Source organism: Hipposideros armiger, unplaced genomic scaffold, assembly GCF_001890085.2.
Source record: "Hipposideros armiger isolate ML-2016 unplaced genomic scaffold, ASM189008v1 scaffold_66, whole genome shotgun sequence".
NCBI classification, from domain to species: Eukaryota; Metazoa; Chordata; class Mammalia; order Chiroptera; family Hipposideridae; genus Hipposideros; species Hipposideros armiger.
The window spans coordinates 1,790,813-1,808,379 of NW_017731416.1; the positions used below are offsets into that span (position 1 = coordinate 1,790,813).

The 17,567-nt window shown below is 43.5% G+C and overlaps 1 protein-coding gene across 2 annotated transcripts; it reads left to right on the plus strand.

The window, feature by feature from the left end:
* The first annotated feature begins 4,132 nt into the window (after positions 1-4,132).
* On the plus strand, positions 4,133-11,580 carry XTBD1 (XRN2 binding domain containing 1). 2 transcript variants are annotated; one of them, XM_019642264.1, is made up of 3 exons: positions 4,133-4,435; positions 5,700-5,799; positions 9,868-11,580. In XM_019642264.1, the coding sequence occupies exons 1-3, from the start codon at positions 4,197-4,199 to the stop codon at positions 9,877-9,879; spliced, it is 351 nt and encodes a 116-aa protein (XP_019497809.1). In that variant the 5' UTR covers positions 4,133-4,196; the 3' UTR covers positions 9,880-11,580. The 2 variants fall into 2 exon arrangements, with proteins under 2 accessions (XP_019497809.1, XP_019497810.1); XM_019642265.1 differs by lacking the exon at positions 9,868-11,580 and adding an exon at positions 4,936-4,999 and having other exon boundaries at positions 5,700-5,782.
* Positions 11,581-17,567: the final 5,987 nt, after the last annotated feature.

Consider the following 17,567-nt stretch of genomic DNA (forward strand, 5'->3'; position numbering starts at 1 on the left):
CTGAGCTACAGTAATCAAGACAGTGTGATACTGGTAAAAGGATAGAGACATAAATCAATGGAACAGAACAGAGTCCAGAAATAGACACACACATCTATGGTCAATTGATTTTTGACAAAGGTAGCAAGGTAACTGAATGAAAAAAGGATATAGTTATTTCAACAAATTGTACTAGACCAATTAGACAATCCTATGCCCCCAAAATAAAGAATCTCAGCTTATGTTGGGAGACAGTTGTCCATGGGTCTCTCCCAAATCTGCACACCTTACGGGCTGAGTGAGACACTAACTCCCCTTTTGCCCCAGACTGTCTTTCAAGGATGTTTGTCCACAAAACAGCCTGGAGAGAGTGTCTGCCTCTGGAGCAAAAGGGCAAGTTTGTTTGCTGTCCAGATAAAAATATATTGCTCTGGGGCAAAGACTGGGCAGGTGTGCTTGCAGTCCTTTATAAAAGATTGACGTTCCCTAAGCTTGGAGTTCTTCAGCTGTGATACAAACCCACTGCGTGTACCTGTTTGTACTTCATCCACCCTGTGGGACCTTGGGGACAAGGGGAACCAATAGAAACGTGAAGCTCGTACTGCTTGCTGTGCTATAAGTAAATAAAGTTCTTTGTCTCTGTCTTAGGAGGCTTATGTTTTTTGCCAGCATCCATTGAAACTGACAGGGTAATTTGTTAGCTTGCAAGTAGGGTAAAATCTTATACCCTTTCTCGTTCTTGACAACCCATACCTTGCATCATATACAAAAATTTACTTGAAGTGAAGCATAGACCTAAATGTAAAACCTAAAACTATAAAACTTCCAGAAGAAAACAAGAAAGCTTTATGTCATGGGGTTAGACAAAGATTTCTTAAATAGGACCAAAAAGCATGATGGATAAAAGAAAAAATAAATTGAATTTCATCAAAATAAAAACTTTTGCTCTGCAAAAGACATTTAGGATTGTTAGGGCAGTAAAACTATTCTGTATGTTACTATAATGGTGGATACATGTCATTATACAGTTGTCAAAACCTATAGAGTAAAAAAAACACATAATGTACAACACCAAGAGTGAACCCTAATGTAAACTATAGATGTGGGATGATAACGATGTGTCATTGTAACAACTACACCTCTCTGGTGTGAGAAGTTGATTGTGGGGGAGGCTGTGTGTGTGTGAGTGTGTGTGTGGTGGTGATGGTGGGGCATATGGAAACCATCTGTATTTTCCACTCAATTTTGCTGTAAACCTAAAACTGCTCTTAAAAAATAAAGTTTATTTATTTATTTTTTTAAAGGGCAAGGGATCTGAATAGACATTTCTCCAAAGAAGATATACAAATGGCCAATAAACATATGAAAGATGTTCAACATCACTAGGAAAATGCAAAACAAAAACACAGTGAGATACCATTTTGTACCCACTAAGATGGCTATAATCAAAAAAGGGGAAAATAATGTATTGACAAGGATATGGAGAAACTAGATTGGAACCTTCATGCATCGCTAGTGGGAATGTAGAATGGTGTCGACACTGTGGAAAACAATCTGTAAGTTCCTCAAAAAGTTGAACACACCCTCAGCAACCCACTATATATCCAAGAAAATTGAAAACATACGTTGTCACAATAACTTGTACGTAAATGTTCATAGCAGCATTATTCATAATAGCCAAAATGTAGAAACAACCCAAATGTCCAGCAACTGATGAATCAATAAACAAATGGAGGTATATCCATATGATGAAATATTATTCAACCATGAAAAATAATGAAGTACTGACACATACTACAACGTGGATAAACCCTGAAAACATTATATAAGTGAAAGAGTCAGTCATAAAAGACCACATATTATATGATTCCACTTGTGTTAAATGTGAATTGTAGGAAATCCACAGAGACAAATAGTGGAATAGTTGTTACCTGGGGCTGGCGGGAAAGGGGAGTGATTGCTAATGAGTACGGACTTTCTTTTTGGGGTGATGAAAATGTTCTATATTTGCACAAATCTGTGAATACACTAAAATCACTGAATTATGTATCTTAAATGGGTGAATTTTATAGTATATGAAGTGCATCTCAATAAAGATGCTTTAAAAAAATGAAGTAGGAAAACTGATCCTTAGAACTCCACTCTAAGAAAATCTGAATCCTAAATACAAGTTAGAAACGATAAACTGGGCAGTGATTGGACTTGACATAGGGTCCTGTGTCAATTTTTAGACTACTTCACATTTTGAAAGCATAATGCTAACAATCATATTATTAAAAAAAATACCTATGTGTATGTACATTTTGGGATTCTTATAACCTGCATGCATGTGTTTGTGTGTAGGTACATATATGCTTATGTCCCATCATTGTCAAAGATGATTCTAAATAAGCTACTTGCTGGATGAGCCCTTAGTTTTTTCACACCCCTGTGGCCAAGTCAGCTGTGTAGCTGCAGCTGCTGGTACAGAGCCCGGGTTCCTACTTCTGGGTCAGCCTCTCCATGGTACAATCAGGTGACCAATAACTTGGTTCAGAGAATGCTTATCAATATTAAGTGTTTTTTAAAGTTTGGTCAGCTGCAGGTGGAATCAATTACCTAAGACCTTGACTTGGAGCAACCAGTGATGGGCTTGGGAATCTGCTATGTTAACAAGCCCCTCAGGAGATGTGATTTGTACTCAATTTTGGGAGCCCCTGCTCTGGGCACATATTCCTGATTGCTGTAGAGAAGCTGAGTCTGTATTTGGTTTCATAGCCCTGTTCACTTTCTCCCTGCTCACCAGGGTGAGAATTGCATGCCTCCCTTTTGTTTACCATAATGGGACGTCACTGGGTATGTAGGCACAGTCCACTCATAAGACTGCATGGTATTTTCATTCTCTCTGGGGTTTCTGCCTGCTGGGGGCCCTGACATCCCATGAGAAGCTGCAGAAGCAGCAGAGAGCACATAGTTGGCTCTGTCTCTGGGCCCCACTCACAACATAGGGCCTACATTGGAGCCCTGGATCCTGGATTCTAGGCCCAGCTCTGTACCCCACCCCACACCTAATGGGGAATGATGGGGAAGCCTATTAGGTCAATAAGCTCTCAAGGTTAGTGGAGGTTCAGGTGATTCCCTTGTTACTGTACTTGAATGCTTCCAGGGATGGGAAAGTCACTGCTTACAATGGTGCTTTTGTCAATCTCAGGGAGTTTGCAACCTGACCCTAGAACAGACAGCAGAGTCATGCCAGCTCACCTGCTCATCTCTGGACACATCCATTCTGGCTCGTTCCAACATCTTTTGGAAACACAAGTGTCACTGCTCTGGTTAAAATTCTTCAGTGGCTCCCCATTCTTCTTAGGATCTAGACCACAGTCCCTAGCATGGCCTACTGTCCTTGTTGATCTGTGCCGCCTCATCTCCACTGCCCCCATTCTAGAACCCTGCTGCCATTCTCTTCCCAGGCCAGGCTTGCCTGCCATGGCCTACTCCTCTTTCTGTATTTAACTCGTGTTCATCCCTCAGCTCTCCAGCATCACTACCTTCCATGACCCCCAAGTCTGGGCCAGGTCCCTTGTTTATTTGTCTTCTAGCACTCTGGTCCTCATTAAAACTTGTCAACGTTGAACATTTTCACCTGAGCAGTTAGGTATTTCACTAATGTTTGCCTCCCTCAGTAGATGGTCAAGTTCATCCGAGCAGGGCTCTGAGTTTGCTCTCATTGCAACCCGGGCACCTGGCTAAGGGCCTGGCAGGCATTTAATTCGATGGATGACTCGCTCCAGGAAGGTGGGCCACAACCTGGGTGGGGTGTCGAGACCTCTGGGAATCAAAGATAAATCCACAGCAGCTACACATTAAGTCCTCAAAACCGAGGAAATTCAACTGCCTGCTGGGTACCCAGGGAACCCCCAGGGCAAGGACACAGCACACCTCTGGTTGACCTCCAACTGCTGAACAGGAGAACGGCAACCTGATTCTGTGCTTGGGGGCCTCAGTTTCCCAACCGGTTCCCCGCGGGGTCGACCGAGAAGGTGCCCTGCGCCCAGCAGCCACGGGCCGCGGAGGTCTGAGGGGCCGGGCGAGGCAGGCCGCCGCGCCCGGAGAGGGCGCTCCAGGCCGATTCTCTGGAGCAGTCGCGCGCCGCCGGGGCCCCTCTAGCCGCTGGGAGGTGGCGCAGTGCGTGCCGGGAAGGCAGCGGGAGCGTCCGGCCCTCGGCGGCGGAGGGCGCCATGGTGGGTGGCGAGGCGGCGGCCGCAGTGGAGGAGCTGGTTTCGGGGGTGCGGCAGGCGACCGACTTTGCTGAGCAGTTCCGTTCCTACTCGGAGAGCGAGAAGCAATGGAAGGCCCGCATGGAATTCATCCTGCGCCACCTGCCCGACTACCGCGACCCGCCCGACGGAGGCGGCCGCCTGGACCAGCTGCTGTCCCTCTCCATGGTCTGGGCCAACCACCTCTTCCTGGGTTGCAGGTGCGGACTACTGCCGGCTGGCTGACCCTGTCCCCTGCCTTCCGATCTGTCGCCCTCTTCCAGGCCTGACCCTGACCCCAACCTCCAACTGCACTGGCCAGGCCTACGGCCGATTCCCACCCTTAGCCAACCCCTCAGGTTTCCTCATTTGGAAAATGAGTTGTGATGACTACAGTATTAGAGGGTGAAAAGCACTTAGTACAGGCTGCCATCTAGCAAGAGCTCAATATATGCTGGGCGCTAAAGTCACCATTGTTACTTATATTGCTAATATTAGCTCAAACCACCTTTGCAGAGTGCATTTTTTTAAGTCCATTAGCTCCTTTCACTGGCAAATGCTGAGACAAAAACCGACCGAAAAAGGGATGCCCCAATTTACATACAGAGAAGCTGGAGGTGACATTCCTAGAGCCTTGCAGCTTCTGACAGGATTGGTTTAATTTTACATTGATAATCAGGATGTAATCTGTGGCCCTTGCCTTTTTCTCCCCACTCCCCAGTCTGCTGGACCCTGAGAAAGAGCCAGCCTTTGCCTCACTGCCTTTCCTCTTATGAAAATAACAGGTACCTTGCATCCCCCCTTTATTCCACCATGAAGAAGGTGGCAAATCTCGAAGTTCCCACATCCTTTTATTTTCGCGTTTCCTGAAATTGTGGTAGGATAAGATGACTGTTTAGTCCTGGTTTCAGTGCTCCTTATGGCTGTCTGATTCTGGTCACATGGCCTCTCTAGCCCCTATGCCACTTGGTTTTGCTTTCAGATGTTGGGGGTTATTAGAACAAGATTTGGGGAAGCATTGCCAGTTGCACCCATCCCTTTTCTCTGCCTTTTAGGTGGTCCTGGGAAATCCTGGTTAATAGGATCCAAGATTCAGCAAATGTCAGAAAATTGGATAAATGAACAAATAATGTTATTTTCATTAGACCCACATTCCATGTGTTCAAAAAGTAATTTTTTGGCCCTCATACCATATCCACGAATATGTACTGCCAGATGTACAGTGTCTCTATTTTTGTAAAGTTTTTTGTTTGTTTTGTAAATTTGAAACACCTGCTCTGTTGGCATTCCTAGAGCCACTTCTATATCCCCAAGCAGGAAGAACTGTTAACTAAGCTGCTGCTGAACATGTATTGGTTTGTCCTGTGGTATCAAATCAGTCCTCTGAGAGTTGAGTTTATAGTCCCATTGCCTGCAATTTGTTAGCCCCATACTGACAAGTAATTTCTCTTAAGGTTTTTAACCTTACTACTTTTTATTGTGCAGTTACAACAAAGACCTTTTAGATAAGGTGATGGAAATGGCTGATGGGATTGAAGTGGAAGACCTGCCACAGTTTACTACCAGAAGTGAATTAATGAAAAAGGTAAACAGGATTTCCAAGTGCATTTGAAATGGTACAAAGTTAATGGCTCCTGCGTTTATAATGATGTATTAGAGTATGTATTGTTTCCTGGATGCTTGTTTACCCAAAGATCTAAACCCTTTCATTTTTATTTCTCTGTAATTGGTATAAACCTTTTTATATCTAGGTAACAACTCAGTATGATAAATCATGCACTGTTGGTAGAGTAACACATAAACTCAACCTCTTTCAGTTCCTCTAGGAACATTGTTTCGAGCTTCTTGCTTGATTTTTAAAGAAAATGTTGGCTAGTTTCCCACTTATTAAAAAGTCCTGTTGGTAACATTAACTCATCCTTAACCTAGCAGGTGAGGGCCTGACCAGTTTTGTTTGGCCTCTTCAACTTACTTGCTGATGGGAATGTAGATGGTAGTAATGTCCACACATCAGAGCTGTTTCCTATTCTGCGAGGCTTGATATGAGGCCATGCTTGTAAGAGCCTTGTATCTGGATCCCGGGGCTGGGGCCATGGAGAGAGTGACAGATAGAGGCCCCAGTGATGGGGCTGGGCAACCCAGCTGCTTTTCAGAATCCCCCAAGACATGCTTTTTCTCATTTTGTCAGGTCTCCGAAAGTTTCTTTCTTTGGCACTTTACCCAGCCCTCTTTTAGAGCAGATTATAAGCTTCTTGAGGTGGTGCCTAAAGTTTTAGTCTTTCTAACTCCAAAACCTGGTATAGGCATACCCCAGAGAAGGTGCTCAGAAAATGCTTACAAAATTGACCAATGCAATAGGACAAATAGCTGCTGGCTTCTTTTTTAGTTCTCTCAGAATCATAGGTAAGCCTTTGCCTCACCCTTTTTGGAAGGCAGAGCATATAAAAAGATTCCCTTCTGTGTGGTAACTAGAAACTAATCAAATCCTCAGCTGCCCAGAAAGTACTTCAGCCCCAGACAGCACAGCCCACTTGATTTCAGATAGTTTTCCTATAAAAGTAGTCTTTATTTTTAAACTGAACCTGGAATCAAAAGTTTCAGGTTGATGTTCAAGGGGCTATTATATTTTTAAAAATCAGCTGTTAACAGAAAGCTACTGTTTTTAGGCAGGGAACCATGTAAATTGGGGATTTGTGACTGTTTGGATCCTCTCATGTAATACTTAAAAAAAAAAAAACATCTCTGGGCGGTCATTCCTTCAGTGCCTAGAGAGGTGAGGTTCCTGGGGCCCAGGCACAGGGTGGTTAGATAGTTGCGGGCTGCCTGGGGTACAAGCGTACCTGCCATGGGGCAGGGGCAGGCAGGGAATAGGGTGAATCCGTACTTCCTAACTGCTTGTGGCCAATTCCTTCCTTGCGTTTTGCTCCTAAGAGATTTTCTGCCCTCCCTAAGATCTTTCACATCCATTTTCTATTACAGTATACTTCTGTCTTGTATGGAGCTCTACTCTTTCCAGTCATGCCAGCCTAAGAGATCAAGTCACTTCATGATATTTGGGCTGCAGCCCCCAGGAGAGACTAAGGAGGTTTTCTAATTGTTATGCATGTCCCTAACATGATCCATAGACCAGTGTGAGGCAGTGTATGTGTGTGTTCGGGGGAAGGGCCTCTCTGTTATACATTGTAAAAGGGTCTTGAACCTCAAAAGTGTAAGGAACCCCTGCCCTGGGATGTTCACGTTGACAGTCATTGCAGTATTTGCCTCCAGAGTAGTCCTCACGCATGAACCTGGCATCCTTGAACTGTCATCAGACTAATCATTAGCACCTGCCTACCTAGAAGAAGGCTGCAGGGAGCCTAGACTTCTATAGCACTTTGGGATTACGTGTGTTTCAACTTCCTTCAAATACAACTTCTGTTGTCATAGTAACCAAATTTAATTTTAGACTGTTGATGCCACTGAAAATGAAACTCAGTTGATCCTGAAAAGTGAGGTACTTAGAGGGTGCAGAGTTTTGCCAGCTGTTAGACTCTTCTAGATAAGCCCATCCTGAGAACGAGTTATCTGACCTGTGTGCCATGACCTGTGTGGTGGTGAAGGCTGTCCCTCTCCATTGAGGGCTGCTATGAGAGCCCACTGGAGAGAGCCGTGGGGACTTTGCAGCAGTTCTTTTGTCTCTTGTCTGAGGTTTTTGCATGTAATAGAGGCTAGCAAACCTTAAGCAACACTGCAGGCTCAGAGACAAAAATAAAAATAAAAAACCTTGATGTCAAGCCACGCACCTGAAAATGTTTGTTGTGTTGTAGCTCTGCCTAGAATTGGTACTTAGCTCTAAAATTAGAATTTAGTTGGGTTTTAAAGCTAGCTAGCAAGTGGAAACGAGATCACCTGTCATTGTTGGTATCTCAGGACTGGACAGTGAAGATGACTTAGGGACATAAGCTCTTTAAGATTTTAAAAATACTTTATGGCTATTCTGCAGTTTTGAGGCAAGTACATCTCCCCTGTCTCCAACTTTTTTTTTTCCCTGAGAAATGAGCTTTGGTCTCTGGTGGTATTTGTCAAATAGTTGCAGCATATATGATTTTTCTTTTGAAAGAAGGGGATTCAAACACAAATATATTGAACCAACAATCTCAGTTATCTAACAGCCGTCCCTGGGCACCTCCCAGCAGCCTTTGTGGTTGACCAGCTTTACCCATCAATGAGCAATAATTAACAAATAAGCAGCAGCTCCCTCAAGAAGGGTGTCATTACTGTGACTGTCAAGAGTTAATATTTCCAAGGCATTGTCTTAAGGAGCAAAAGGAGTGACTGACTAGGAGGCTGTCACTCTTGGCTCCAAGAATTTGTCAACTTAATTACTTGTCCATTTTCCCTGCAAACACTTTTATCAAAGAGGGAAACTGACGGAATGGGAAGTGTATATGAAATGTGAAAGAGAAGTTAGAAAAACAAGTGTGCTGGCATTTCAGTAGGTTCTTTTTTGTGCTTTATACCCAGTCTTGGCAAGCTCCAAGGTAATAGAGCAGCCACTCCTTGGTGGAAGGAGCTGTGATTCTAAGGTGGCAGGTATTTGAGGTATTTAGTTAAATCAGATTTTGTCTTGTATCCCCAAGATAAAATGCTCAGTGGAGCTACCTCTTCCCCTTTATCCACTACAAGAAGCCAGAAAAGCTGTCTGACCCCACAGGCCAGTCTGTTGCCTGGTACCCAGGGTGAGTGAATCACCTGCCAGCACGGTGTATCAAAGACCATACTTGATGTAGCCAAAACCAGTAGCAGCTGTTGTGCTGCTGTAGTCATGGTCTGTCTTATCAGAAATTTGAGACAGCTTGGGGCATCTCCTTCCCTTTGGACTAATGATGGTTTCTTTAGGCGATACTGCATTCTCCTAAAAGGAAAAAGACTTCTTGTATTTTGCTGTTGCTGAGGAATTACGCTTTTTCGTTTCTCAGAAAGACTGGAGCTATAGGCTTAGGAAATAGGTCATACCTTGAAAACTCTGATTACTAAAAAGACTCTCAGATTGATTTACTCATACTGCTAGATGTTAAGGAAATCCATTCAGATACAAGGTGAGAGTCAAAATGATTTCTTCGCACCCTGCTTAAAAGTTCTCTCAAGCCAAGTTTAAATTTACCAGAGGTGCTAGAGAGTACACAGAAAGGATATATGTTTTAATTCACTACTATTTGAAGACAAGCATTTACAGTTTCTAATAGTGTGAAATCCAGAAATATATAACCTTCACATCTCCTAAATATCCTGACTCAGTGTGAAATGTTGTGAATTACTACCTGGATTCAACTGATTTTAATTTAGAACAATAAGTGTTTGTGTAATTCTGCTTTCAGAACCCTTCATTGCAGAGCATGCCAGGAAAAAAGTTGTACTCTAAGTATTTCTGTTACCACTTTAAATGGCAAACATTTACAGATTACAAATGACAAGACAAAAAAATTAGGTTCTGGTTTTCAAATGGATGGGTCAGTGTTCTGCTGAATTTTCTGTACGTAGTAAAATATTAATAATTTCTGAATCTACTCACCATCTTGGTAGTACATAAATATTGCATCGCTGCTGTATTTTAATTTATGAATCCAATTCACTGGACTACATGGCTATATAACCTTTTTTTTTACCCCCCCAGCATCAATGCTAAGGCAGAAGAGTCATCATATTTTCATCATCAACTACAGGCTTAGAAAGGAAGCTGGGATGAATGTGCCATTGACCACAGAAGCTCTCTTAAGACTCCTGGTCCTTCCAATATGTAGAAAAGAGGCAGCTGAAAGTGGCAGTTTAAAAGGTCTCATTCTTCCAGTAGCCGTCACTGTAAAAGTATGCATGGATATTTATGTATTTATAAATCATGCCTTTTTTATTTGGTTTTTTAATGTCGGTCAGACTTTTTGTTAAAAAATGTGTATTTTTTTATGTTGATGTAATAATGGCAGGTAGATTTTACAATTTGGATTTCTCAGCAGTATACCTTTAACTGTAATTCTGTTTTATGGGTCCCCCCCCCCATTGAGGCAAACCAGATCCCTTTATCCTTATTTCTAGCTGAAGTTTATTACACCCATATACCCCAGTGCCACACTCATGTTTAAAAAAGAGATGAGTGAGAATCAAACCATAGGCCTCATCATCAGGTACTCACTCATCAGCCCATGGGAAGAGGCAGCCTACAAAAAGGCATCTGCCCTTATTTTAAAACCGACAAAAGATTCCACAGCTTGGTGCAGGCAGCCAGTTGATCTGCAGATTCTTGGGGTTCTCCCAGATGCTGAGTCAAGCCCACATTCTCTTTTTCTGGAGGGAGCCTCAGGCTCTGGTCTTTTAGACTTGAGGAATTGCCATGCACATAGCCCCTCAAGAAATACTAAGTGCAATGCTGCTTTGCCCTGAAATTCTGGTATGAACTGCCCCCTTTTAGTTAACCTATCTGTTCCTCTTTCTTATTTAGTACCCACCATTAAGTACTTATCTCCAGCCATAAATACTGAGAGGGACTTCAGCAGGATTCACTCATCAGGATGTTTGGTTAATCTCCTGGTAAACCCAGGTAACTGAACAACCAGAAGTGCTGAAGAGGAGAGCTGGAGGTGGGAACATGGTGACTGGGAGCAGAGAAGTGGAGTGACTCTTGCCCATGGCTCAAGGCTAAGGCCACACTGCACACCTTGGATGGACATCTGTGCAGCTTCTAGCTTTAATCTGTAGTGACCACTAGGGGGGCCCACGTGAAGAAACAAGATCTCCAAGTATGACCTTGGACAAGCTACTTCTCTCTTCCTGCCTTACCTGGAAAATGGAGATCACAGAAATACCACAAAGCTATGGCAAGGATTAAGATTAAGATGTTAGAAGGCCAAGCACATGCTTAATAAGCCTTATCCTCTTTTCCTCAAATGTGGCCTAGCCTCTTTCCATTCTGATTATCTGTACAGATGAGGCTTAAAAAGCCAAATTATAAAGTGAAAAATCAAGAGTGTGATTGTTCACTTGTAAAATGCATCTTCCATAGGTTCCTCATCATGGATTTTATTTTCTCTATAAGATATAATGTCCCAATAAAATAGTATCCTGTCAGGAACGTGTCCATTGCCTACAGAAGCTTAATTTGTGGACTGATTACCCGCAGGCCCCTCCCCCCCAAATTTCCTTCAGTTTATTTTTGAAGACTTCTCTGATAGCATTTTGTAATGGGTGTTCTCTCATTTCCTCAGTTTAAGCTGCCTCTGTTTTCCTTCTCATCTTACCATTACAACCTCTGTGGCTATCTTACCTGTGAAATTAACCAATATTTTGTAATTTCATCCTTTATCTTTTTCTGGAATAAAGTGGGCTAGAAATCTAATTTTCCACATGGCAGCACTCCTTGGGGTATAGATAAAGTGGCCTACTCTTAGCTTTCAAACAGGAGCTCACACTAGATAGAAGTAGAAGTTAAAAGATACAGGCATCTTCATATATACAACCCTGCCTAACACAGGGTGAAGATCAACTGAGATCTTAGGAAGGCACATGGTAATGACCACGAGAGGATCAATACCTTGTGAAAAGCAAGTGCTAATAGAGCAGTTTAGGGTGCTTAGTTCACAGTGATGCTCTTTTTGTTCTCCAGAAAATGGCTTTTGAGATGTTCCTTTGTCTGTGGCCCACCTGATCAGTCCTCTACCTCTGCAGAGGAAAGGATTCCCTCCGAACTTTTCCAGGATCCATTTGGACCTATGGCTTTACCTATTCCATGGGCACTGGGAGGAATCCCACTGTCAGTCACGCCTATCCTCTGATGCTTTGCTATCTGTAGTAAATGACTGTGAAAACACAGACCGTTGCATCTGGAATGAGATTTATATTCCCCTATGTCAGGTAGCTGGTGCTTCCAAGCTGTCCAGCTTTCAAGTCTCTGCTGGGTACCCTATGTCTGGAAGGAGACGGTCAGCTTCTGGGGTCTGGGATCTGTCATCTAGTCATGGCTCTCGTTCTTGACTACTTGAGGGATACCTTTTAGTTCAGTAGGAATAAGAGTAAACGCAAATCTTAAGAGGTTAAGAGTTTTAGAACTTAAAACAATTTTGGTCAGGGAAATTGCTTCCTTCAATAAATGCTGAGTGCACAGTAAAACATTCTCTGCCCTCATGGATACACACACAACTCTTTGGGGGAGGAACAGAATCTCACCTGGCTTTTCATTAAAATAAACAGAGCAAACGAGAAAACCTATTTATTTATTTAAATGAAAAGCAAGCCAGGCGAGGTTCTGTTTCTTCCCCAAAGTTTACTCTGTCCCTTCAGTTATGTCTCCCGGGGCTAGGTGTGGCAGGGCTGGCTGCCCTTCTCACTTTGGTTTGGAAGGTTTCCTCACAATGCCAGCAGTAGGGGCAGAGGCCTTTGCATGTGCTCCTGTCAGAGATGGAGTGGGCCTGAAGCCTTGCTATGGACAAGAGGACCAGCTAAGGAGGTGGATAACATCACCTGAACAGATGCCTCTAGAAATCAAACAGAAAGGAAATATTGAGACTCTTAAGCTCCCATTAGATGGAGCTAATTCTTACTATTCTAGATGGAGGCACGTGAACCAGAGGTTTTCCTTGACAGTGCTGTCAGACGGGTGCCTCTTTGGAATACAACCCTGGTGGTCCCAGCCCAAGTCCCCTCTTTCTTTCCGAGCCTAGGAAAAGTAGGCTAACAAACCAAAACTATCCTTGAATATGGCCCTCCAAACTATTATTTGCCTGGGAGAAGGATGCTGTTAGGGGCCTGAAGCAGGTCTTGGTACTTAATAGTGAAGGGACAATTAACAGTTAAGTCAACCTTGAACTAGTGATTAAAGCCCATGCTGTGCTGTGAATGCTGGTATCAAAATCTTATCCTGTCATGGCTGCATTTTCCTTCCCATTTGACATTTTCTTATACACTAACGATATTTAACTGAACCTAATAGATGTGAACTTGTAGATAATTCCGAGTTATTTCACCTCAGTGAAGGGATCTGCAAAGTGGGGATGATTCCCACTTTAATATTCATTGGAGGACTCAGTGGGAAAGCTTTTACTTTCTATAAAAGTACCTCGCATTTAGTGAACTCTCACTGCTTCACTTCTGCCCTACTGTCCTTTGAGACCAAGCTGGAAGACATGACATGTTTCAACTAAAATTTACATGAAAGAAAAATGAGCATCCATAATCACCCAGCAGACTAGGCTCCACCCCGAGCTGCAAAACAGACCTTTTTGGCTCAAGTTATGAAGGGCCTACGGAGGCCCCATTAGGTGCTCAGGAGCTATGCTGACAGTGATTGGCAGGTACTGAACAGTGCAGCACCAATGCAACGCCTCGCTGTTCTGGAGGGGGCGGGAGCTAAAGCTCCAGCGTGGGGGATAGGGGCTGGCAGGTGGCCAGCCTTGCCCAGAACTTGTGTCCACTGCAGTCTTCCCCCCACAAAGTGCCCTGGCACCCCTGTACCACCTGGATCTAGGGGTTTGGGGCTTGCAAAGGCTGTAGGTATGCTCCTTTCTCTGTGAACATGGCCTTTGCTCTGGCTCCATGATGGAAGACTTGCCCCGGAGTCTCACCCTGTAAACTCACTAGGTTCCCTGTCACTCTGGGTATTAATTGTGGGCCCCAGCTGACTGGGGACAGGTGGGCTTGGACCATCACCGAGTCCCCACTTCCTGTTAAACCAGGAGTTTTCAACATCTCAGGTGGTGATACAATGACTCATGCTTCCTTCTACCGTTGTGTTTACTAAATTATGTTTTACTAGGTTCTACTTTTAAACAAAAAACTGCTAATTAAAAAGTGTCTTCGAGGATTCAGAGCTTGGATCCTGGAGGTCCTGCTTAGCCCACTGTCTTCCCACCCAGACCTGTGCATGGACTGCCAGGAGCTGGCTGGATGGAAGCAGTTCCCAGTTTGGAGCTTTCAGTTTCAATCTTTGTACATATATTGTTGCTCTTACAGCCTCAGACCTCAGAGACTTGGTCTTGAGAGGGTGCCATGGTGATTGTGGTCTGTTCTTAAGCTGCTTTGTGTAAATGAATCCAGCCCCTGTCAAAAAACCAACATGGAAAGGCTAACAAAAGCCAGCGACGGGCCAGCCGAGTGGCGTGTTGGTTAAGAGCTGGCTTGGGACACCAGCTCTGAGCAGCAGGGTCCCCGTTTGGATCCCACATGGGGACCAGTGACACTGCCCTCTACAGCTAAGATGGTGAACAACAGCTCGACCTGGAGCTGGGCTGCCGTTAGTGGCCGGCGACAGCGTAGGCTGCAGCGGGCTGCCATAAGCTACCCTGTGTGGCTGGCAGCCAGCATGAGCTGCCAAGAGCTGCCATGAGCTGATGTCCAGAGGCCGGTGACTGATCTGCCTCACCTGGGAAGAGCGCAATGATAATACCGACATGAGCCAGTGAAGCAACGTCCTCTACAACTAGACTGAAGAACAAAACGACAGCAACTTGTCTGTTCCACTTCCCCTGATTCCCCAGAGCTGTTCCCCTCCCCCAATTCCCCAATAAAATCTTAAAAAAAAAAAAGCCAGTGAGGGGAAGTTGCTCCCTGAACAGATGGGCTCATCAACTTCACCACCACCAGGCCCCAGTACTGCCCTCACTGATCTTTGCTAAAGCTCCCTTGTAACCAGCCCTAGGACACACTTCACTCTTAAGGCAGCATTCCAGCTGATGCTCCATAGTCTCCACCGGAAACCACAGCCGTACGTGTCCATACAGGGACAGGGCTATACCCGGAGCCCACAACAAGGCCAAGTTACTCATCCAGCTTTGCTTTGGAGGTGACAGTCCCAGTCTTTAGCTGAAGCTGATGACATGAGCTGGTGTGTCTGGCTTCTTTCCTGTTCTCTGCCCAGGATGTTTATCAGGCCAAGAAGCTTCCTATTTCTCCTTGTCTTTGTACTGGCACCAACACAAAAACATTAAACCTCCCAACTCACTTTTGTAAAACGACTATAAAGAGGCCCAAGAACTGCCAGCCTCTCTGCAGGTGCCTCCGGCTCAGGAGCGCGGACTGCGGTCTTCTGGGCAAAAGGCCTTGTTTGTCACGTGGGAACGAAGCAGGGCAACTGTATCCTTTGGGCGTCAGTATAAGAGGTCTGCTGTAAGTAAGGGCTCCTAGGCTTGCATTTGGGCACCTCCAAGACACTGAAGACCCCCTGAATTCCAGGAAGAATGGCAACCAGATGGTTTAGGCTGATGGAGCCTGAGGAGATCCTTTCAGAGATAGGCTCTGGTCCCCTCTACTCAGTGGCACTTTTAGGATCCTAGTCTCCCAAGTAAGACTTGAGAGCAGCTAACCTCCCCCACAGACTACAGAAGCATCACATGTGTAACTAAGACAATCATCATGTAAAGACCTCTCTAACCTGGTAAAAGGTGATTTGCTTTCTCTAAGCAGAGTACACTCTATATACTAGAGTCTTCCCCAACATTCCAGAAGTCATGGATAAATCATGTGGCCACGCTTTAGCACTCAGCCAATGGCAGAGTTCCTGAAAGTCAATCTTTTCAGGGTTCAGTCAATCCTTGCAGGGTTCTCACCCACATCTGAATCATCTATAGAGCAAAGAGGAAGCCTGGGGGGGGCCCCTTCCAGGGTTCTTGATTTCAACCACCAAGGAACTAATGTTACTGAGCTGCGAGTCATGTACTCAACAAGATTTGTAACGGGAACATCTCATCTTTTTGGTCCAAAAAAGCCCTAGCCCAGGCTATGAACAAGAGACTTAAAAATCCCAAGACATTACTGACAAAATTGTTTTCAAAAGCTGTAGTGATGGTGAGGAGAAGTAACTAAAAGAATGGCACACACATGTGTATTTTTTAAATGATAGGGAAAAGTCAATTTTTTCAACAAGACTGTACTATCTTTCCTCTATGTCATATAGTAGAATAACTGAAGAGAACTAATCTTTTATCTGAGAACAGCTCAGGTTTTTTCAAACTAGATGGGAACTGAAGTAACGGCACATCTTGGAACAAGGGCTGTCCTACGGACAATTTCATTTACCTTTAACCACTGACTTTTCTATTCACATACACAACCCCCCACGTAACAGATTCCTTTGGGATTTTGCACTGCTGAATGCAACAGAAAGGAATTGTAATAAACACCACCAAGACCTAAAAATTTGGTCCCTGTCTCTTAGAACTTGAGAGAATTGAGAGATCAAGATATCTTAGACCACTCGAAATTGTGCTATGAGCCCCAGGGTTCTCCCTTAGGAAAGTATTAAATGAATAAAGTAGATGGGTACCTTATTTACTGAGCACCAAGACTGTTACTTAAATAAGGCACCTTTAATAGTTTTTTTTCTCCATGATCTTCCACCTGTATGAGCAGAATTTTTAGATCAATTCTAGAAGTTATTCATAAAATTTTTTTTTGGGGGGGGGCTGTGCAGATTTAAAGATATTTCTAAGAAGGGGAAAATCTTTGGTTTATTGACAAGTCACAGTCCTCTGTATCAGAGATTTCAAGTGTTCCTATATCCAGACTATACTAGAAAAAAAGAGGTGGAAAGTGGTGGTCAAGATAACTTCTTCATTGGATAGATACAAGTCTGTACATAACTCTGAATCAAAAGAGTTATGAATTTTATTTTTACAAATCGGGATGAATATTTTAAGTTCAACAGAATTTCTAAAACTATACTCAATCCCTTAATCTCTATTAAGGGATAGCACAGTTACTGGCAAAACTCCAGGCTACCTGGGTTCAAATCCCAGCTCTATCATTTACTAACCGGTTGACTTTGAGCTAGTCGCTTACTCTATTTGTACCTAGGTTCCTCATTTGTAATATAATACTTTAACATGAATCCAACTTCTTACCTAAATAACTTAGTTCTAGCCTCTTGCTATACCATACATTTATAAAATGTAGAATTTAAAAGTAAACATTATTTATGACATAACCTTGTAAACTGATGGTTTACATCTGGTATTTAACCAAAGAAATAAGAATGTTTCAAGACTGAAGGAAAAAACTACGAGGGGTAATTGAAATAGAACGTTCCTAAGAGTTTTCTCCAATGGGAATGTGGACTAAGTAAAGAGTTTTATACATGTATTGAACTTAGGAGTTAGAGTTCAGATTCCCTGCAAACTAAGATGTAATTCCCCTATAATTATCTATCGATACTTGAAATGTTTCTGTTTTAAAAAGGAAAAGGTTAACAGGTTAAGGATAAATACTGATTTCGAAGCAGTATCCAAATAGCATGTAATGAAGTAAGAGGGGAGACTCTCATTGCTACTGCATATTTAATTGAAGAGTCACTCACTGGAATAAATGTTTATAGAAAATATGTTTTAGAGCTGAATA